The sequence below is a fragment of the Balaenoptera ricei genome, chromosome 11, assembly GCF_028023285.1.
Source record: "Balaenoptera ricei isolate mBalRic1 chromosome 11, mBalRic1.hap2, whole genome shotgun sequence".
In the NCBI taxonomy this organism is placed as follows: Eukaryota; Metazoa; Chordata; class Mammalia; order Artiodactyla; family Balaenopteridae; genus Balaenoptera; species Balaenoptera ricei.
The window spans coordinates 95338159-95361619 of NC_082649.1; the positions used below are offsets into that span (position 1 = coordinate 95338159).

Sequence of the window (23461 nt, forward strand, 5' to 3'; positions counted from 1 at the left end):
AACCGTCACTGCCATCCTTCCTCTTTTGCTTTTCTTTCTTTGCTCTTCCTCCCTCCCTCCCTCCCTCCTTCCTTCCTTCCTTACTTGCTCTCTTTCCCTTCCTTCCTTCCTTTCCCTCCCTCCCTCCCTCCCTCCCTTCCATCCATCCATCCATCCATCCATCCTTCCTTCCTTCCTTCCTTCCTTCCATCCATCCTTCCTTCCCTCTGGTGTCTGGGTTTCTGGGGGTTCCATGGATGCTGACACTAAAACCCAAAGCCTCGCTGACTTGTGTTAAAGGTAGGCCGGGTCAGTCCTCTTGAGGGAGAGCCAGGCTCCCAGAGCCCAACCCCTGCTCTGTCTACAGAAACTGTTTTATTTGGTTTCTCTTTCTCAATAGATTCTTAGATTACCTCTCTGATCTCTGCGTGTCCATGAACAAATCCATTCCGGTGACCCAGGAACTGATATGTAAAGCTGTGCTGAATCCAACCAACGCTGACATTCTGATTGAGACCAAGTGAGTGGGGTCTGCGGGTTTAAGGTAAAGAAAGATGAGAACAGGATTTAGATGGAGAATGTGTGGCTCAGTGGATGTCTGTGCTCATAGGTAATAAAACCCAGCTCCTTGATTTCTAAAGTCAGGTTGGCTGGCTATTGATCGTCCTCTTGCAAAGATCTTGATCAGAGGAATTATCAAGTTTGCTTTTGGTGTGGGCTCCTCTGCATGGTGATGTCACATCCTTTGACAGTAATGTGAGCTCACCAGGGAACGTTTTACACATCCTTGGTTTAATTTTAAGAGTTTAAAATTCTCTAATTATGATCATCAGTTTTAAATTTTAAAGGAGGTAATTCATTATTGATATTAAGTCATTGTAGGGAAGAGCTTGTTAAATCATCACTGTTCGAAAAGTGTTCATTGGTCCACAGAAGTTTTGGTAATAGTAGCAATTCGTTTTTAGCAGGGGAGCAGTTTTCCTGAGAAGCATAGTGCCAGTAATATTTAAATGTTAAAAAAATGTTTATTTAAAAAACACTAAATTATGCTCTAAACTAGTGATTTGTTTTGTTTCTCATGCATAACTTAATTATGGGCTTGGGCTAATTCCGACTTTCTCAACCTTGGCCTTTTGATGTTTGGGGCCACGTAATTCTTTGCTGTGGGTTCTGTCCTCTGCATTGTAGGATGTGTAGCAGCCTCCCTGCTTCTACGTGCTAGGTGCCAACAGTACCCCTCCCATTTGGTTGGGACAACCAAAAATGTCTCCAGACATTGCTAGATGTCCCCCAGGAGACACAGTCACCCTGGTGGAGAACCCCTGGGCTAAAGTGTATGAAGACATTAATGTTTGGTTCTTTGTGGTTCTGCCGATGGGAGAAGTAAAGTGGCTTTCTGTGTGTGTCTTTTTGCAGCTAGAGTTCAACGCATTAATATAGTTGATCAGTGATGAGCAAGGATTTCTAATGTAATGAGTTTCCTCCCTCCTCTTATTTTCCAGGTTGGTGCTCTCTCGTTTCGAATTTGAAGGTGTTTCTACTGGAGAGAATGCTCTGGAGGCAGGAGAGGATGAGGAAGAGGTGTGGCTGTTTTGGAGGGACGGCAACAAAGAGGTTCGCAGTAAGAGTGTGAGGGAGCTGGCGCAGGATGCTAAGGAGGGTCAGAAGGAAGACCGGGACGTCCTCAGCTACTACAGGTGCGAGGGCGGCACGGGGGTCCTCTGATGAGACCGTCTGTCAGAAAGACGGCTGTGTACTTCAGGAGTTTGTAGAGTGTAAGGTTTCGTTGATACTTAGATAGGACATCGCCATCTGGGTGTGGCTCCGTCAGAAGAAGGCTGAGTGTTTGCATCAGCCCCCAGTTACAGTTGATCCCTACCTAGCATGGCACGTGGCACGGATATATTTTGTAGTAGTTAAGAGTCAGGCTGCGGGGTCACCTCTCTACATAGTAGCTTTTTGACTTTGGTCAAGTTAGTCACCTCTTCATGTCCCAGTTTCTTTATCTGTAAAATAGAGACAATAGTTACAACGTCATAGAACTTTTGCAGACAGAGCTAGGAAATGTGTGTGTCTGTACACACGTCTGTTTGTCTGTCCACGTAGACACACACATATCTATTTCTATAGCGATCTATATAAATATAATAAAAATCATGAGTTCACATCAGTACTTCCAATTCTGTACCAACACTGTAGTGTTATTCTAGCCTTCACGCTTCTGTATTCATAACTCCTTCCTCGGACAGTGCGAAGCTGGCTGGCACTGTCCCCGCCGTGTTGTTCAGTCTCCATCGCTGCCAGTCACCTCCTCCATCCCAGTGTCACCTCGGTCCCAGCTCTGAGATCTGCTGACTCAATAAATACTTTTAAAATAAAAGAAGAGGGAAGGAAAGATGATGAAGTGCTTACAGCATTTTTTAATAGAAATAAATGAAACTTTGCAATTACAATGCCCTTTGTTACCTCCTGTATTCTTTCTCTCCATTCATGCAGATGGTGTGTGACCTTCCACACTCTTTGTGTGTTTATATTTTACATTTCTGTACATTCATAAATAATACGTAGTATTTTGTTGATTCTTAAAATTTTATATAAATGGTTCCAAAGTCTGAGTTCCGTTCTGAAATCTGCCTTATTTTTTCATATTGTTTCTGAAATGGATTCATGCTAATGGTGGTAGGTCCATTTCTTTAATTTTGACTGCTGAATGCTATTCCATTTTATTACTGTGCCGCATTTTCATTGCTCTTTGATATTCAGTGTATGCCACAATTTAGTTTTTCATGTCGGGAAATATCCTTGATCAAATTTGTGCATATGTGTAGGAGTTTCCATTCCACACCAGGGAATTATGAGATTGGGGGGTATGCATATTTTAAACTGAGCAACCAATCCTAAATTGGCTATTTTGGTGTACACTCCCACCAAAAGAGAACTTTTGTTTCCCTTTGTCTTTGCTATCTCTGAATACAGTGATGCTTTTTTAATTTTTGTTAATCTTACGAGCATGAAATAGAACACAGGTTAATCCTCATTTCACTGATACCTAGTGCAGTTGAGAATATTTCCAACTCATGATTCTTGGTAATAAATAGGGTTTTAAAGTCAGAAGCTGGAATTGGCCACCGTGGAACCTTAAGGCTTTCTTATTTCACATTATGGGTGTGGTTACTCTTTTAATGTTTGCTATGTCTTCTGCTGGCAGTGAATGAGAAAGAGTGTTTCAGTGGTCAAATTTGGAAGTTAACAGAGATCATATGTAATTAGGTGAGGAAGAAACCGTAACATTTTGAGGAGCCCCCTATTTTTAATACCATGTTTTTCACGTGTGTGTAAAAGTCAAAGAGGAGAGCTCTATGGGATAAGACCCTGAAAGTATCATAAAATTTCTAAGCAGACTTAGTAAGGGTCTGAAACCTTTACCATTTCCTATGCGGTCTTTCACGTGCTGCATAAAAGCAGAACTAAAGAAACAGGCAACCGTTTTCAGCCTAATGCTTCCCCCCCACACCATTTTATAAAATAAACAAGGGCAAAATGGCATCAACTAGCCATGTAATTACTCCCACACAGCAGGGTAGGCACATGTGACTGTTGGCGTGGCTTGAACTGTTCCTTTTTCCGCTTGGTACAGAAGCCAGAGTTTGTATACACAAGCAAGTGAAGAGTGTTGATGTGTAGGTTCCCGTGGCCACCTGTCACTCCTATGAGAGTTGGGGCCCCCCTGCGACTCTCCTGCTGTGTGTTTCCATGAGAGTGAGCCCTGTGTAACTTTCCTTTTCTCCAGGTACCAGCTGAACCTCTTTGCGAGGATGTGCCTGGACCGCCAGTACCTCGCCATCAACGAAATCTCGGGCCAGCTGGACGTGGATCTCATTCTCCGCTGCATGTCTGATGAGAACCTGCCCTATGACCTGCGGGCGTCCTTCTGCCGTCTCATGCTGCACATGCATGTGGACCGAGACCCACAGGAGCAAGTCACTCCCGTGAAATACGCCCGCCTCTGGTCCGAGATTCCCTCCGAGATCGCCATTGATGAGTGAGCCTGGCTCCTTCACCTTGTTAAGACCTCATTCATGTTGCTTTAAAACTTCTTAGTTACAGTGTTCTACGTAGCGGAAGACAAACCACTTATGGTCAGGTTAATAAGTCTAGTTAAATCAGAGAGGAAAGATGAAGTCATTTTTTCTTTAAGCTTAAAATATAATTAAGGGTGGCAAATGTTATTTGTTTCCTCAAGAATGTAAAAGATGGCATGATTGTCCTTTTATATCTCTTTTATTCTACAAATATTAAAGTGTCTCCCGCATGCCAGGCTCAAGGCATCTATCTGGGAACAAACAAGAAAACTGTGTGTACACTAGTGGGGAAAGACAGACAGTAACCAAGATAAAGGACTAAAATATATACCTTGGTGTGATGGGTGCTGAGGAGGGAAAAGTGAAGTAGGGGCAGGAGGATGGGAAGTGTTGGGGTGGATGGTGATAGCTTTGGGGGCTGAGCAAACAGGGAAGGCCTCACTGGTTAGAACTTGAAATTTGATTTCCTTTTCTTTCTCCTTTCCTTTTAGCTATGATAGTAGTGGCACTTCCAAAGATGAAATTAAGGAGAGGTTTGCTCAGACTATGGAATTTGTGGAGGAGTATTTAAGAGATGTGGTGTGTCAGAGGTTCCCTTTCTCTGATAAGGAGAAAAATAAACTTACATTTGAGGTAACTCATGGTGAAGTGATCTGTGTGTTTTGTCTGCTTTTTATTGATCATTTTTCTATGGGGTAAATAGAAAATAGGTGGTGATTTTTTTTTTTTTATCATGCTACTCTGGTTTGGTAATAAAAAGGAATTCAGCTCAGTTTTGTTGCCTAGTAAAATAGAACTAATACCAGTCACTTGGCTTGAGGTAGTTATGCTCGTGGAAGAAATACATGTGGTGAACTGAATCATGTAGAAAGGATAGAACATTATGTGTAATCTGTACATTATACTAAAAGTGACAGGAAAGAAACAGTCTGTGCTTGGGATCTGTCATAGATTAATCATTTGAGGGACATAAATCCTTATTACCTTTGAGTTGAGTATTTCTCTTTGAGATCACTTTGCCTTTTGAGGAGTTAGATTTCCAAGGACTGCTGTTATCTGTGTCCTTGATTTGTATACCTTGGCTTGCCCTGTATTATCTCTGGGAAGCTGCACAGAGCCAATGATGAGGTCAGTTTTTTATTAACCAGTCAACAGAGCAGATCAGTAGCTTTGCAGGGTTTTATTTCTTATTTTTTCTCCTTATGAAACAAAATGAAATTTGGTCAGAAACTGCAAGTAAAATAAATGCCTTCTCTTACTGTAAAGAAGATCAGAATCAGTCATTTATAAAATAGTTAACCTAAAATGGAAGTGAAGGATACTGTTTATTTAATACCATCTTCCTCCTCTCTCTCTTTTTTAAATACAATAGGTTGTAAACTTAGCTAGGAATCTCATATACTTTGGTTTCTACAACTTCTCTGACCTTCTACGATTAACCAAAATCCTCCTGGCCATATTGGACTGTGTGCACGTGACCACAATCTTCCCCATCAGCAAGATGGCGAAGGGAGAGGAGAATAAAGGTGAGAATAACATGGAGAAGCTGAGGAGGGAGATCTCATGGCGCCCATACGTCGTGACACGCTTGCCCGGCCTCTCCTCCTCCTGCTTTTCTCATACTTACTGTGTGATGGCGCATCCTTTCTTTGTCCTTTTCTTCTCAACTTTTCATTATGAACATTTTCAGATATAAATAAAGGCGGAAAGAATAGTACAGTGGACACCTATAGACCCACGACTTAGAGTCAATGATTATTAACACTTTATTGTATTTTTTATAGTTATATATATGAGTCTGTACATTTCACTGCACCATTTGAAAGTTGCCTAACACTTGCCTAATGCTTATGTCTTAAAAATACATGTCCTGTCATTGTTCTTGATGTGTCATGAGGTCCTCAGATGTTTATATTAGTATATGAATAAGTGAAATCCAGACTGTGTCTGGGTATCCTATTTCCAATTTGTAAATAGGAAAATCTGCCTTTATATGTTTTTTTTCCCTTCTGTTTTAGGGTCGTAGTAGACACATACTAGGTACTCATGTGTGGATTATTGTTTAACTGGTCTCTACAGCTAGAATAGAAAAAGTATGTTTACTTACATCCTACTATCTGTTAGGGCCTGTGCTCAGTCATTTTGCATACATTTTGCCACTTAATCTGTGTCAGTTGGGCTCCGTTATTCTTATTTTACAGTGGAAGAAACTGACCCTCAGAGGTAGCATAATGTATTCAAGATCAAGTGGCTGTTGGTAGCAGCACCAGATGTGGGTCTTGTTAGCTCCTGCAGCCCTAGTTCTGTGCACAGCAACAAGCATGTAGTAGGTGACCAATAAAATTTGGCAGGTGAATTAACATACATAAATGCTCCATACTCTTTCCCCTACTCCTTGAAGCCCTGCATTTCTGATGGTTGTTAACCGTTTCAGGTTCCCGGGGTCTTAGAATGTATTGGAACAGAGACATGTTAAATGATTTGTCCCGAAGAGCCTCTGCCCTTGGCCAGGTGCCCTGAGCGCACACCAGGGATCTGTCACGACCAAGGTGTGTCCTGGCCCTTCCTAGGTAGTAACGTGATGCGGTCCATCCATGGGGTTGGAGAGCTGATGACCCAGGTGGTGCTCCGGGGAGGAGGCTTCCTGCCCATGACTCCCACGGCCGCCGCCCCTGAGGGCAACGTGAAGCAAGCAGAGCCGGAGAAGGAGGACATCATGGTGATGGACACCAAGTTGAAGATCATTGAAATACTCCAGGTAACCATGGGCCGGGGCGGGGGCAGGGTGGGCGGGAGTGTGCTTCCCAGGGGACCATCTGCATCCGGTGTCCCTGCTTTGATGGAGCCCTAGGCTTTCTGGGAAGAGAGTGGAGGTAGAGTCTTAGCTCAGCCTCAAGTGCTGTTTCTGAACTGGCCCTCTGCACCCTGTGCTGTCATCTCCTGCCCCTCCCCAGCCTGCCCTGTTCCTCCAGCCATGCCAGACTTTCTGCAGTTACCTTAGATTTCCCTAATCGTTGGTCTCTGTCTTCACCCACTTAGAATTAACTCACTTATGCTTCTCTACATAGCTGAATTCCCTGGTTTTTGTTCATAACTCAGTCAAGGTTCTGTTAAGTTTGTAACTCCTCCCTCAATCCTTCCCTTCCTCCCTCCCTTATTCATTCATTCATTCATTCAACAGCCATTTATAGAGACTGATTCCATGCCAAGTACTTTTTTTGTTTGTTTTTTTGTTTTACCTCTAGCAGTGTTACTGTGAGAGGGATATATTTGTTTATATTTTGAGTACCACATTACCAATTAATTATAATTATACAATTTAAACATCATGTACCATTTCAGTTAACAATGAGAATAAAGCATATTTGTTTCTAATGCTTTTTTTTTAATATGCATTATCTCATTTAATCTTTTTTTCACACACACACACACTGTATTTTATTTTTACAAGAGATAAATAAACTGACACCAAGCATTGTAAATGGATGACCACAACAAAAGCAACAATGATTGCAATTACCAAACACGAAACACACTCATACTATGTCATAATATTGACATTCAGTCCAGTAATCCTCCACTGTAACAGCTACTTTGCAGTGAAAATTGATTTGTATATTTTTTGCCTCTGAGTCCTTGTGGGATTTTTTTTTTTAATTCAAACGGAAAGTCACAAAAATTATAATCATCCTCATCAGTTCACTCAGTCCCATGTAATTAATGTTTTTTTTCATCTTGATCTTTTGTTAGCACTTTTATGAATTCATCAGTTTTCCATTAGAGTTCTGAAAATGCTTATTCATTCAGTTCAGCAGTATAGTCAGTTACCAGAAACCTGTACTTGTCAGAGCATGCCGAGTACTTTTAAGCACTGAAGATCCAGCAATGAACAGCATCATTCCTGCTTACATTTTGATAGGAGGCATAGACATATAAAAATGTATATACTAAGGATGTTAAAATATAACAGAGAGTCAAGATGGTTTGGAGGCCACTGGGGGTAAAGGCCACGGATACTGTTTTTGATGGGGTTGTCAGAGAAGGTCTCCCCATTAAGGTTATGTGATCAGAGACCTGAATACAATGAGGGAACTAGTATGTGGGTATCTAGGAAAACAGTCTCCGGGACTCCAAGAGGGAACAATAAATGCAAAGACCTGAGGTGGGAGCATACTTGACAAGTCTGGGAACAGGTCAGGTTCAAGAGAGAATGGGAGAAGATGAAATGGGGAGTCAGTACATACAACCTCTTGAGTGGATTTGCTGTAAAGATGAACAGAGAAGAGTGGGAAGGTGGCTGCAGGGTGATTATTGGTAATATTTAAGTTGGGAGATGTCAGCAAGATTGTATGGTGAATGGGAGTGATCATGTAGAGAGGGAAGACTTACTGACGAAGGGGAGAGAGGATAATTGTAGGAGCAAAGTCCTGGCATAGGCAAGAGGGGGTGGGAGCCAGTTTACTGGAGAGGCCGTGATCTTCCATATGAGAACCTCCCAGCCTGCCAACAGTGTGCATTTTCCTCTTTCTCCTCCTTGATAATTTTTTATTCATTAACAGAATCAGCTGTTCCTTCATGAAAAGAATACTGTTATCACCTTTCTCTTTCATCCCGCACTGCCTAATCTCAACCCCGGAACATGGAGTAGAGAACTATAAATGTTTACAGATTTGAGGATTTTTTTTCGATTCTGAAATCACAGTTAACTAATGGTTTGAAAACATTAGTGGGACTCCTCAAAATAATTACTAAAGACAATAAAGAGTGATTTAAATAAAGAAGAAAACTCATTGAATTTATGTCTGACCAAAAGTAGAGAAGGATCTCAAGGATTTCTTAGGCCATGGCTTACAGGTCCCAAGTATGCGAATATCGTGCATGTTTATCAGAATTGATGCGGTGTGAAACTTGGTCACATCTTAAGGTCTACTCACTGTAGTAATCTGAGAACATTTGGTTGATGGATTCATTCTTTCAGCAGATAGTTACTGATCCCTTACCATATGCAAGGCACTTTGCTGGGCTCTATGAGGAAGGCACAGATGATTTGGACACGGGCTATGTCTACAGGGGGTTTATAGTCTAATAGGAAGATAAGGTGTGATGAAGCTGTGTGTACATGGAAATAAAACCATGAGAAAAGTGTTCTCCTGAGATGCGGGTAGGTCATGTGATCCCATTTAGTAAGGACCAGAGGAGGTAAGATTTTCTCTGAGCTTTTAGGCCTGGACGGGATATGTATAGAAACAAGGGGGCGTTCTCAGGTGGATGGAGCGGGTTGAACCAGGGCATCGTGGTGCATGGATCAGTAAGCTGTTCTCCTTGGGCAGGGACGTGGAGCGGTGCTGAAGGGAAGTTATCAGAAATGAGGTTGGAACGGCGGACTGTGCCATGCTCTAGGGAGCTCTGGGTGCCTGAAGTATTAGGACTTTACTCTGTGGGGAGCCTTTGAATGCTTTCAAGCAGGGGGCTAACCTAAGAATAAGCACCTTTGAGACGTGGATCTGGTAAACTTGTTTCTGTAATGGCCGAGGAGGGAGATAGAGGCCGTGAGCGGGGGTAAACGACGGCGGGAGAGAGATCCGTGAGGAGTGGCAGAGGTAGAACCCGCAGGGCTTGGTCACTGATGAGATGTGTGTATCAAGGAAGGAAGAGTTGATGGTCCTGAGGTTGACTGAGGGCGGGAGAACCCAGGCAGAATGGACACTGTTAGTTTGGTACAAGACTGAGTTTGAGACTCTGGGAAAACACCAAAGGGGATGTCCTGCAGTCAGTAGGAAATGTGAACCAAGAGCCTGGAAGATAAGCCAAAGATCTGTTTCAATCCAGGAGAGGTGACAGCCCTGGCATTGGGTAAGGTCGCCAGGAGGGCCAGGCAGAGATGAGAGAACGGAAGGGAGAATGTCGGTAAGGCCCTTAAACAATGCCAGGTGGTTGATCTTTCTTTTTGGCTCCGGCCACAAACATGGAAAAAGTGGCTTTCTGTTGGAGTGGACAGGGAGGGGATACAGGGAGTGAAAGAAGAGGGAGCCCAAAGGTTTGTATCTACATCAAAGAAAACAATCAGTAATAGAAAATAAGAACCAAACTAATTTTCAGTACTGAAAACACATTTTTCTCTGTCAGTTCTTTTAGAAGCAGCCAACTTCACCCTTCTTAAGGCCCAGAGTTGTCATTCAATACTTGCTGAACTAAAGCAATGTTTTATAGAGGATGGAGTGGGGAGTGAGTGATTTATTGTTCTGAGCATTAAATTAATTGCCGGGACGCTGGAGTTTACACTAGAAGCTAAGGTGCTGTGGGCAAACTTGATATACTCCTAGAAGTCTTTTGTTAAAGTGACTCTTGAAATCTAAGCCAATATCTGACTCACGTAGTGTTTAAGGTAATTGATGCAGCAGACGCCAGGCCCAGCCAGAGTGCGGTGGCTTGGCAGAATGTTCCAGGTGGTCTGCTAATGTAACCAATCTGTTTCCATTTCCACTTGATTCTTTAGTTTATTTTGAATGTGAGGTTGGATTATAGGATCTCCTGCCTCCTGTGTATATTTAAGCGGGAATTTGATGAAAGCAATTCCCAGACTTCGGAAACATCCTCCGGAAACAGCAGCCAAGAGGGACCAAGTAATGTACCAGGTTAGTGATGCCAGAATGGGGTTTGAGCCATAAAATGGGACCTGGGTCTAATGAAAACTGGAAGTCCAAAGAGTACGTTCTAGAACAAGGGTAATATGTGAACGTTTTTGAAGATGACTGCATTTTAGAATGAGACCCTGAGAGTCACCCTTCTGGGGCAGGGGAATAATTGAAAGGGCCCAGATCCCTTCTGGGATAGGTCTTATTTCCTTCCATCTTGGAGTGTCTTAGTCATAAGACAGCTGAGGGTTCTAGTGTTACGGTGAAATACAAAAAAACAAAAAACAGAAAACCCAAAACAAAACTCTCCAAGAAAATTTACTGTCCACTACCAACTTTTACTCATGGTGGATGCTTTTCCCTGCCCAGGAAATAGTGGTGATGGATAAGGAGAAGGGTGGTGGTAGAAATAACCCCACCTGTCGAGGCCTGAGGGGCAGGGGCAAGCCTGTTTGGGGGGACGTTCACGAGCAGCACGTTTTCACCCCTTCCTGCGCCTGAAGTTCTGTTCTCCGACTTTGCAGGTGCTCTTGACTTTGAACACATTGAGGAGCAAGCCGAGGGCATCTTCGGAGGAAGGAAAGTATATTTTCAGTTTCTGTTTTGTAGGTGGTTCTAAGATGGGGGAGGCTTCTCTTTTCTAGCTCTCAAAGGCTTCTCCTTTACTGTTCTAGGAAACGTTTAGTCTTTGGGTTTAGGTTGTTTGACTGCTCTCTTTATAACTGTCAGTACTCAGGTCAGAGTGATCTTAGTTGGGTTCACGTGTGTGTGTGTTTCCTTCTTACGACAGAAAGAATTGACGGAGGTTTCCCAAAGTACACACATTACAAAACTTTTTTAAATGGTGAGGAAATAGAGTTGAAAGAAAGGGGGGGCTCGAAACAGAGTGAGTGTAGCAAGATCATTGCTGCTAATGGGCTGCAGTCACCCCCGAGCCCTTTAGAAGCCAAGCAAAAATGAAAAGGACACAGGCACTTATACTGTTCTTTCATTGTCCCTAACATGAGATTAATGTATGAACCCCTTTCTAAAAGATGAGATTGCTCAGTGTTGACTCAAAATATTGTTATGAGACTCAAATACCTATAAGCCTCAAACGCCGGCAAACTTGGTATAAATACCTTCTATGCATAACTCTTAGAATATGCACACTTGGTTGAGTTACCTACTGCCATGTAATAACCTACTCTCAAAACTTAATGGATTAAAACAACAGTCATTTTATTGCCTCTCACAGTTCTGTGGGTTGACGGGGGCTCAGCTGGATGATTCTTCTGTTGGTCACTGTTGGGTCTGTCGTGCAGCTGTGGTAGCTGTGACTGGGGCTGGCACGTCCATGTTGCTCTCCTCGCATTTCTGGCTCCTTGGTGGAGGTGTCAGTAAGGCTGGGACTTGTCTCTCTCTGCACACGAGTATCTTGGGCTTCTGCATAGCTTGGTGACTGGCTCTAAGTGCAGAGACCAACAATGTGCAAGCGTTAAGCAAGCCTCTGCTTGCATCATGTTGCTAACGTCCTATTGGTCAGAGCAAATCGCCCGGCCAAGCCCAGCATCAGTGTGGGAGGGGCGTATACAAGTGTTTATACAGAGAGGGACCACCGATGTTAACAGTCTACCACGGTGCTTAATGTAAAACCTGTGAAATTTGAATTAGCAGCAGCGTTTACTCTGTGGAAGAGGTTGCTGTTCTGAAACTCAGGGGTTTTGAGTTTAACCTGATGTCATTTCGGTCTGCCGAGTGGTGTCTCAGCTCTCCCACCACTTTCCTGATATTGAACAGCAATGAAAGCTTCTTCACACCTTTTTGGAGCACGTAGCACGGGCGGAGGCTTTACACACTGAGTCCCATCTGTGGCCTTCTTGCTTGTCTGCAGCCACAGAGGTCCCAGCGTTCGGCCTTCATTTGACTGGAAATAGAAATTGGGCACCGACACAAAAACTGAGTGGCAGCGCTCAGGTTCGAGGTGGTCTGCCATTTGCTCCAGCACGTGCTTATTACTTTTTTACTTGTATAAGTAACACACAATCAAGTTACCGTAGATATTGAGAGAACCCCTGATAATATACTGATTAACCCCAGTTGGAGGAACACTGAGTTGGGGTGATTCACGGCAACACTCCGCAAAGTGGGGTCTGTGGGACCGAACCGCTTGCTACCAGTTTAGATAAGTGAGCCTTTGGGCACTTTGATGGCAGTTGGATACTGTGACCGCATCCAAGTGCACCATCAGTGGACATGGTACAGACCAAGACAGCAGTTGGCTACAGACTAGACATAAAAAAAGCTCATCCTTCACCACAGAGGGTTTGCTAGGTGCTGAATTAGAGCATCTTAAATAAAAAATAAACTAGTAACTCGGGAGAAACACAGCTGTGTGCAGCTCTCAAACCACAGGTGAAGCCCAGCAGAACACCAGTTGGGAATCTGGTTGCAAAGCCAGGCCTGTCACTGTGGGAAGGTGGGGACTTTGGTTAAAAATTTGACAGTTGTGACATCTTTTTATTTTTTTTAATTTATTTATTTTTGGCTGCTTTGAGTGTTCGTTGCCGCCCACAGGCTTTCTCTAGTTGCGTCGAGCAGGGGCTACTCTTCTTTGCGGTGCGTGGGCTTCTCATCGCGGTGGCTTCTCTTGTTGCGGAGCATGGGCTCTAGGCATGCTGGCTTCAGTAGCTGTGGCACGCGGGCTCAGTAATTGTAGCTCATGGCCTCTAGAGCGCAGGCTCAGTAGTTGTGGCGCACAGGCTTAGTTGCTCTGAGGCATGTGGGATCTTCCCGGTCCAAGGATCGAACCCATGTCCCCTGCCTTGGCAGGCGATTCTTAACCACTGTGGCACCAGGGAGGTCCCCAGTTGTGACAGCTTAACTGCCCCCTCACCTCAGAATATAGTTGAAGAGCAAATAAGGTTGTATATTGTTAAATGAGGCAATGAAGAGCCAGGTCGGCTGGGGTGGGCTACAGAGTCAGGAATCTCACTAGGTGAGGTGTGTCTGGGCCCAAGGGCACGGGAGACGGCGTCTTGGCTCATTTGGCCTTTCCCCTCAGTGAGGAGAACACGCCCCTGGACCTGGACGACCACGGCGGCAGAACCTTCCTCCGGGTCCTGCTCCATTTGACGATGCACGACTACCCACCCCTGGTGTCAGGGGCCCTGCAGCTCCTCTTTCGGCACTTCAGTCAGAGGCAGGAGGTCCTGCAGGCCTTCAAACAGGTAGGTCGGGTTGCAGTGTGTGTGTGTGTGTGTGTGTGTGTGTGTGTGTGTGTGTTGTTGGCATTGTCTGAGAGGCTGTTGTGAGTCACTAATGAATTGCATTCGTTCAGGTTCAACTGCTTGTTACCAGCCAAGATGTCGACAACTACAAACAGATCAAACAAGACTTGGACCAACTGAGATCCATTGTGGAGAAGTCAGAGCTTTGGGTGTACAAAGGGCAGGGCCCCGACGAGGCCATGGACGGTGCATCTGGTGAAAATGAACATAAGAAAACAGAGGTGGGTGACACACAAGTTACGCTGCAGGAGGAGATGGATGGGGTCCTCAGAACAAGTAAACGTCCTCCTCCGGTTTTAGATAAAAATGCAGATTATAGGATGGGCTTGATTCTCAAGAGGTCTGCTTGTTAACAGGGTGACAGCCATTCTTCCAGGAAGTGAGCTACAAATACAAGTTCAGCGTCCTCTCTCGTGCCACCTTGGCCCATGTAGAACAGACTTAGAATGAACTAGCACCAGGTGTCGCTTGCAGACGCACTTGGGAAAGAACCTGTTCTCCAGCCATGCCTGGACCATCATCCTCTCCCCCATCAGTGCAATAATGTGCATCCTCTCCCATCAGAGGGGAGCTGAGTTGTGAGCAAGTGAATGACAGGCACAAACCCAGCATGGCAACTGGAAAACGCTGCAAAACTCCTGTTCTTTCCTAAATTGTGATGCTAATCCTAGCAAACAGACAGGATCCTAAGAGTTGTACAAACCCCACTCATGTTCATCTTGGTTCCTAGGAGGGGAATAACAAGTCACAGAAACATGAAAGCACCAGCAGCTATAACTACAGGGTGGTCAAAGAGGTAAGTGCCCCCTCTTGAGCTTTTCCCTTCATGGAAAGTGTAACAGGGAGAAAGTAAACCTCTGAGGTTAAGTGCATGGGTTTTAGTGTCAGGTCTTTGTTCAAATCCAGCTCTGCCACTTATTATTTGTGTGTCTTCAGTCTCCTCACCTTGTATAGGTGCCACCAGCACCTATACTGCTGAAGGTTTACAGTTGAAGGAAGAGTTAAGTGGTGAAATTGTCAAGGATTTACCTCAGCGGCTGGCACGTAGTACCCACCATACAAAGAACCATAGTTCTTTAGGAATCTTTGCATAGGGTAGTTCAAAGTTGGGAGGTTGGAGCTTGGTGTTTTTTACCCTGGAGCAAATTCTTCCCAAGTCCTTGGCAATGATCCTGAGTCATATCATTTTAGGAGCTCTGAAACCATCCCACTTGCTGATGGAGCCGTAATCCATTGGTTATTCTGGAAGACTTGTTCTTAGCCGTATGTGGCTTTGGTTTAATACAATCAGTAGGGATACTACAAGTTAGAGGAGTTTCCCTCGTCTTATGTTCTTAATATACTGTGATCCTTTTGCCTTTCTGTCCACACCACCCCCTGCAATCTTTTTTCCAACTACACTTCCTAGTTTTCTGAGATTGATTTCTTTTTTCTTAAAAAATTTTTTTTCCAACTTTGAGGTATAATTGACAAAATTATAATATACTTGACAAAGTGATGATTTGATATACATATGCATTGTGAAATGGTTACCACAGTCAAGTTAATTAAACATCCATCACTCACAGAGTTAGGTTTTTGGGGGGAGCCGGTCGGGGGAGATAAGAGCGCTTAAGATCTACTCCCTTAGCAAATTCCAAGTCTACAGTGAGGTCTCACGAGCTGTAGTCACTAGGCTGTAGGTTAGGTCCTCGGAACTGAGATGGGGGTCAGGGGAGAAACTCTGATGCTTTCTTCGTACCAGATTTTGATTCGACTCAGCAAACTCTGTGTCCAAGAGAGCGCGTCGGTGCGGAAGAGCAGGAAGCAGCAGCAGCGCCTGCTCCGGAACATGGGTGCCCACGCCGTGGTGCTGGAGCTGCTACAGATCCCCTACGAGAAGGTGGGCGCCCGCATCCGCGGCTGCCGCTGCATGGGGGGCGGGTCCCTGGGTCTCCCCAGACCCTTCGCACTTGGGAACGGTTGGTGCAGAAATGAAGCTGATGTGACGATTGTCACTATAAAGCAATCTCAGGTAATTTATATGAAACAAATAGAGCATCCTAACAATGAAGCAAAACCACCCATAACCTCCCTCCACTTGGAAGATTCTATAAAGAAGGAGCAGCCTGTGTATTCTCTCCCATACCATGCTGGATGGGGACAGCTTGGTCTGAATACAAAGGTCTGATGACAGAGCTGTCTCTGCACATGGGCTTGTGCTGTACAGTTTCGTCTGCAGTGTTACTCAGGCGTGTAAGCACTACAAGTTATAAATGCACGTGGGGACATGGGACTCGCCCACTCAAGGTCCTCACTCATGCTGACAACTGGTTGAGTTGGATCTATCAGATACTGCTTGGCCCTAAGTCTTCTGGTCTGTTGCTAACCGTTACACTGCGTCTCCCATTTTTCATGTTAGCATTTGGCATTACTAGTGATGGGATTGAGGGAAGGAGGGTAACATTTGCATCCGTGTGGCCTGACGGGGCACTTTCAGAAGCATTCATTCAAGCTTCTAAAACCCAGTATGGCGATCTTGGTGTTGCCACTTGATAGATGAGGAGACTGAGGCTTGGGGAAGTGTAGAGTCCAAAGGCATAGACGCTGGTCTCTTGAGTTTGCCAGTGGCTCCCAGAGACTCGCTAGTGAAGAGTCGCCTGAAGAAGGTTCCCCGCCTAGTGCTTGCAGGGTGCCAGACACTGTGCTGAGGCCTTTACGTCATTTGCTCATTTAATCCTCAGGACACCCAGATGAGATAGGTGGTACTATTAGAAGGCCCATTTTAAATGAGAAAACTGAGGCCGGAGAGGCTTAGTAACTTGCCTGGAAGGCCCAGCTGCACCTCGCAGAGTCAGCTCCGCTCACCTGCGGAGCCCGGGCCTTGGACCTCTGTGCCTTCCACCTTACCTGTACCTCACCTTTGTAGGTAACACACCTTTACCTGCCGCCCTGCACTTTAGGGAGTTCCCTGCCAAGGCCTCCTCCTCAGTCATGGTGCCTGTGTGAATCAGATGAGTCAGGCCTTTCACCAGCCGCCAGTAAAGCACAAGTTTAATCCCTCCAATAGGTCAGGCACTTAACTAAGTTGGAATTAATGTAGACAGGTGTGGGTGTCATCCAAACGTGGCTGACATTTGGACTAGAAAGAGCAAGTGGGTTTACCTCCCTCTGTGTAAAGAATGGGAGGAGGGAGTTTGCTGGCCTTGGCTTTGCCTCATAATAACGTTTCCCTAACGAGAGACATTCATTTACAGAGCAGTGTTGAATCGATCTATAGGAACCAGATTCGGTTGGAATTGGTGGCTCAAAGGCAGAAGATGGTGTATGTGTGTGTGCGTGTAATTTGTCTGGTTTTTGGATGGGTACGGTCATCCCAGTGTGTGAGAACAGTGGAGGGATTCCTACCAACAGCTAACCTCTTGTTATGTCTTTATGAGCTTGCTTGCCCTGTAAAAGTCTGCTTCGAAGGCCAGAAGCTTTTTAGTTAGCTTGTGCACCAGCAGATTCCTTTCTTAGCTGAAGAAGCGGAAGAATGCAGAGTGGTTCAAGGTTGCTGCGGTGTCTGTCTGTCCCAAACCCTCTGGTTTCTTAGAGCTAGAAGCTTTGCCCCTCTCTCTGTAAATGGGAGACAAATGTAATACCCGTTCTGTTGTTCTGAGACTTGCTAACGATGTCCTTTTAAATCTCCTGCTTTGTTCGATCGTCACACTGACAGCTCGGATTCCGTCCGTCAGCGTTCTCGGCAGACGTCTTCTGTTTTCTCACAGGGTTGTTGTCTAGACCAGGGTGGGCAAACTGCAGACATGGATCACTTCAGCCCACCACCTGTTTTTATACAGCATATGAGATAAGAATGGTTGCTACGTTTTTGAATAGTTAAATTTTCAGGGGTTATATAAGTTTGTACATAATGTCTTCCGTTTTGCTTTTTGACCCATAAAGCCTTAAAGTACGTATCTGGACCTCTAAGAAAAAAATTTGCTGACACTCATTCTAGACCAGTACCAATAGCTAATGTTTACTGAGTCATTACTGTCTAAGCCCTTGACATGAATTTTCTCATTTAATCGTCGTAACCACAGTAGGAAGTGTGTGCGTTATTAGCTCCATTTTACAGATGAGGAAACTGAAAGGTTAAGTCACCTGCCCAAGGTCACACAGCTTGGAAGTTGTAGACCTGGCATAAGGGCCAGGCAGCCTGTTTTCAGGGTCTGCATTCCCAACTGCTACACTTTCTGGCCCTTGAAATGAGGCAAAGTATGTGTGATGACTTAGGAAGATGATGTGGGCTCTATGAATCTGAGGGATGATTTCCATTTGGGGCATTTTTACTATTGTAAATGGTGGCTTGTTTAGAACTGGGCAGAGTGGCAAGAGGTTTTATATAATTGTCTTGTCATAGACATCCAACTCTTTACAAATACTGAGTATATTTTTTTAAATTGAAGCATAGTTGATTTACAATATTAGTTTCAGGGGTATAGCAAAGGGATTTAGTATCTTTATAGATTTTGCTCCATTAAAAGTTATTATAAGATAATGGCTCTACTTCCCTGTGCTGTACAATATATCCTTGTTGCTTATCGAGTGTGTGTTTTTGATATATGAAATGAGAATATCGTAATCAACCATGTGAAATGCCTGAGACACATATTATCCTGATTTTATAGGTGGGAAAACTAAGTCATAGGTTAAATAATGTGCCTGAAGTGACAGGGAAAGGAGTTAAGATAGATAACTGTTCCCTAACTTAGAACCTAAAGAGATTTCCACTGTGCCATGTTAGCTACTGCCAAAAGTTAGTGTGTCCACAGGTTAAGGCAACTTAAAAATGTATGCCCGAGAGCTGGGGAGGTGTGGGTTTATGGCCATTGAGGAAGTCGGCTCCCATCTGCTGTCCGTCCGTCTTTTCAGAAGTAGGGGGTTCAGAGATTTCAGCCATTGCTAGACAGTGGAGTTCCAGACACTTCCTTTTAGCTTTCACTCTCTATTGCCCTTTTCCCCAATAAAATCGTTTCATTTCTGCCCAAAGCTAGTGGGAGAGAATTCACTTTTCTCCATGAAGTATGGACAAGTTGTTGGCTTCTTTGCCGGGTCAGCAGTGCAGTCCCCCAATGTTTTCACACAGCCCGCCCCCAGCAAACACCCCCAGAGCCCCACATTAGTCGGAGGGGATGGGGGCGTCATCGAACCTGGCCTCCTGGCCGAGAGATCAGTGCTTCCTCCTGTCGACCTTCTCCAGTCAAAGGCATAGCCCTGTTTTCAACCTGTTTTTTGTCTCTCTCCCTCCACACAGGCCGAAGACACCAAGATGCAGGAGATAATGAGGCTGGCTCACGAGTTTCTGCAGAATTTCTGTGCTGGCAACCAGCAGAATCAGGCTTTGCTCCACAAACACATAAACCTGTTTCTCAACCCAGGGGTAAGACTGGAGGCCTGTCTGGAAATCTGTGTGGGGAGGAGGCTGGGGAAGCAGGAAGAGAGAAGAACACCTTATTCTTTTGCTGTTGTGGCCGCTGGGACTTGTTATGAGGCAACATTCATTCCAACGGGGAACATTTTGATCAACACTCAGGAGGATGTAAATACTCCCCATCTTTTTGGGAAAAAAGGTAGAAGGAGGGAGGAAGAGGTGGTAGATGCAAAGGTAAGACAAATTGATATTTTTTCTTAATAACAGTCCTCCTTACATTAAACTCCAGCCATAGCAAAGTACTGATTCTCACAGCCCAGACACAACCTCCTCAGGTCACACATCAAGTTTTCTGTGTTTATACGAAACATCATATATCCATGTAAAACATAATTATGTTACATTTTAGTTAAATATGTTTTAAAAAATATATTAAATATGTAATATGCTTTTTTTAAAAGAAGATGGTGGTACACTCCACCCATTGTTTTGCATTTTGCTTTTTTCACTTAACACATCTTGGCTGTCTTTGCAAGTGAAAAATACATAAACATTTCTCATTCATTTTCATGGCTAAATAGCATTCTGTAGAATGTAACTTTTTTTAGACCATTCCTGTATTAATGGACAATTAGGCAGTGTCTGATTTTGGCTTGTGAACAGTACTGCAAAGGACATCTTTGTACATGAACACACCCTCACATACACACACAGAAACACACATAAGCACTCACTCATCCGTACTGCTGGAACTTTCCAGGAAAAGGACTACTGCGTTGTAGGGTAATGTTCCCTCTTTGTCATGTTAAGAAAAAGAAAAGGCAAAAAATGAAAAGGTTAAAGCCCCCTACCTCATACTAGTCATAAAACCCAATAACTCAGTAAGTCTGGGTATAAAGTAGAAAATTAAGCTTCTAGAAGAGCACGTGAAAATACCTTCATGACCTTGTGGAAAGGGAAGTTTTTTCACACAGTCTGCAAAGAGCACTAGTCATCAAGGAAAATATCAATAAATTGAACTTCTTTAAAATTAAAAACTTCTCTTCATCAAATGACACCATTAAGTTAGCAAAGACAAGCCAAAGAGTGGGAGAAGACACAGCGTACGAGTCCAGCAACGAGTTCATACCCAGAATAGGTATCAAACTCAGGAGAGTCCGTAAGGAAATTCACAGCCCACTTTTTTAAATGGACAAAAAATTTAACAATGGGACACTCCACAGTAGAGGTTATCCAAATGACCAATAAATATGACAAGGCCCTCAACATGGTTAGTCATCAGACAAATGCAAATCAAGCAAGATGCGTACAACAAAATGTGACTAAAATGAAAAGACTGACATTACTAAGTATTGACAAGGATACAGAGTAGCTGTAATGTAGAATGTTAATTGTTAACATCTTTCAAAGCTGTTTGGAAGTATCTTCCAAAGCCAAACATATTTAAACTCTGCAACCCAACAATTCGACTCTTGGGTATAAAGCCAACAGAGATGCATACACTGTGTTTATCAGAAGACATTTAGAAGAATGTTCAGAGCGGCACTGTTCACACTGTTCATCGTATTTGTCATAAGAATTGTGTAACTACTTACTCTTAAAATTGGATACTCCCCCACATGCCCATCAACAATAGAACAGATCAATGCATTGTGGTATAGTCATGCAATGCAATGTACATAGCGGTGACAAGGAACAAACTAGTAATACATGCAACAACATGGATGACAACATGCAAAAGTAACGTTGAACAAAAGAAGCCAGGTAGAAGAGGATGAATGAGGTTCAAGAACAGGCAAAGCAAATCTATGGTTGTGCAAGTCAAAATAGTAGTAAAACTGGGGGGGTGGGCCATAAAGGCTGCCTGTTTTATTTCTTGATCTGGGTGCTGATGGTCCCTCTGGAATTCATTCAGCAGAAAACTAATGATTAGTTTAGTGCCCTATGTGTTTATTGAAAAAGTTGAGTAAAAAGGAAGGCGGTACAGAAGCGAGAATGGAGAAAGATGCTTTCACGGGGTTAAATGCCCGCCTCTCTGTGTTTGTCGTGGACTCTTCTTTTTCTCACTTGGTCCTCTGCTCTGGCCTTCCTTTGACCATGTCCCTGTGCCCCCGCCCTCACTCTTGTGCCAGATCCTGGAGGCGGTCACGATGCAGCACATCTTCATGAACAATTTCCAGCTGTGTAGTGAGATCAACGAGAGAGTCGTCCAGCACTTTGTTCACTGCATTGAGACTCACGGTCGAAACGTCCAGTACATCAAGTTCTTGCAGACGATTGTCAAGGCCGAAGGGAAATTCATCAAAAAGTGCCAAGACATGGTCATGGCTGAGGTGACAACTATGGATTTGTATATATCTTCCTCTGGTGTTCCGTAGGAGCTTAAAAATTATTTAATTTTATCAGTATAAACTGGCACCCTGTCCAGGAGCCATAGGAAAGGACAGAAAGTGATTGTGTGTGTGTGTGTGTGTTGTGTGTGTGCGTATAAGTGTGTGTCATCGTGTTTGTGAGCTTAAGCTATAGATACAGGCAAGAGTCTGATCTAGTTTTTTGTAGCAATAAATCTGTTTATTTTGAGGATCATTGGCTTGGATTCTTCTGAGAGGGAAAAACACCCCCAGGAATACTGAACCAAAATACAGTGGATGGAGGTTAAATGTGGGTAGAGCCCTTTGAGCCAGAGCATCCCTTCTTGTAGATTCTATGACTTTAAAAAAAAAAAAATTATTCACCGAATTAATTAGCTGGAAAAATTGTTGCTTGATGATTCTCAAGGAGAAGCTGGTCAGTGGAATTGGGGCACAGTCCCCCTTGGTTCTCTGTGGGACATCAGTGTCCCATGGATGCAGTCTGGCCAGGAAGGTCCTCTGTCACTCCCGCAACTTTGGCATCTGCATATGCTTGGTTTCATCCATCCTTCCACCTTAAAAAAAAAAAAAAGGAATCTCAAGTAAATCCACTTAACACTTGGGTTTATAATCTTATCCACATATATGATTTCAGTGAAAGGTGGTGCAGTGTCATTAAAAGTGTTGGCTCGACCTGGGATGCGAACGTTGGCAGTACCATGTTCCTGGCCGTGTAATTCGGGACGTGTTATTTGACTTCTCAAACCCTCAACGTGGGTTTCTGTAAATGAAGGCATGGCGGTATTCACTTGAGGAGCTGATAGGCAGGTTAAATGAGATAATGATGACAATAATAGCTACCGTTTATCGGAAGTCTGCTGTGCTACTCTAGTCGCTGTTGTAAGTAATCATGGTATCTGGCACATAATCAGAGTTCATAAAGGTTAGTTATTATTAAGTAAATAATATGGACTGTATTTATTTTGACTTTTGTGCCGGCCCTTTTTGGATCTTTTGTATTTCATGCAGTGGTGAAATTGATTAATTCTTTTTTTTTTACTTTTTATTTAATTTATTTATTTATTTAAACATCTTTATTGGAGTATAATTGCTTTACAATGGTGTGTTAGTTTCTGCTTTATAACAAAGTGAATCAGTTATACATATACATATGTTCCCAAATCTCTTCCCTCTTGCGTCTCCCTCCCTCCCACGCTCGCTATCCCACCCCTCTAGGTGGTCACAAACTGCCGAGCTGATCTCCCTGTGCTATGCGGCTGCTTCCCACTAGCTATCTATTTTATGTTTGGTAGTGTATATATGTCCACGCTACTCTCTCACTTTGTCACAGCTTACCCTTCCCCCTCCCCATATCCTCAAGTCCATTCTCTAGTAGGTCTGTGTCTTTATTCCCGTCTTACCCCTAGGTTCTTCATGATCTTTTTTCTTTTTTCTTAGATTTCATATATATGTGTTAGCATACGGTATTTGTTTTTCTCTTTCTGACTTACTTCACTCTGTATGACAGGCTCTAGGTCCATCCACTTCACTACAAATAACTCAATTTCGTTTCTTTTTATGGCTGAGTAATATTCCATTGTATATATGTGCCACATCGTCTTTATCCATTCATCTGTTGATGGGCACTTAGGTTGCTTCCATGTCCTGTTGATTAATTCTTAAGTAGAGTTATGAGAAGCCCCAGTCCCCGGGAGACAAGTTACGAATAGGAATGCCTTGACTCTTTGAG

The 23461-nt window shown here is 43.7% G+C and overlaps 1 protein-coding gene across 1 annotated transcript in view; it reads left to right on the plus strand.

Moving 5' to 3' along the window:
• The window catches only part of ITPR1 (inositol 1,4,5-trisphosphate receptor type 1), a 324648-nt gene that overhangs the window by 161456 nt on the left and 139731 nt on the right, over nucleotides 1–23461 (plus strand). Inside the window, exons 19-32 of the mRNA XM_059940230.1 lie at nucleotides 380–499; nucleotides 1482–1676; nucleotides 3770–4021; nucleotides 4553–4694; nucleotides 5434–5587; nucleotides 6632–6819; nucleotides 10558–10696; nucleotides 11221–11279; nucleotides 13744–13905; nucleotides 14016–14186; nucleotides 14696–14761; nucleotides 15710–15847; nucleotides 19244–19369; nucleotides 21493–21693. Of these exons, the coding sequence (XP_059796213.1) occupies nucleotides 380–499; nucleotides 1482–1676; nucleotides 3770–4021; nucleotides 4553–4694; nucleotides 5434–5587; nucleotides 6632–6819; nucleotides 10558–10696; nucleotides 11221–11279; nucleotides 13744–13905; nucleotides 14016–14186; nucleotides 14696–14761; nucleotides 15710–15847; nucleotides 19244–19369; nucleotides 21493–21693 (2113 nt within the window). The remainder of the gene's footprint in view (nucleotides 1–379; nucleotides 500–1481; nucleotides 1677–3769; nucleotides 4022–4552; nucleotides 4695–5433; nucleotides 5588–6631; nucleotides 6820–10557; nucleotides 10697–11220; nucleotides 11280–13743; nucleotides 13906–14015; nucleotides 14187–14695; nucleotides 14762–15709; nucleotides 15848–19243; nucleotides 19370–21492; nucleotides 21694–23461) is intronic.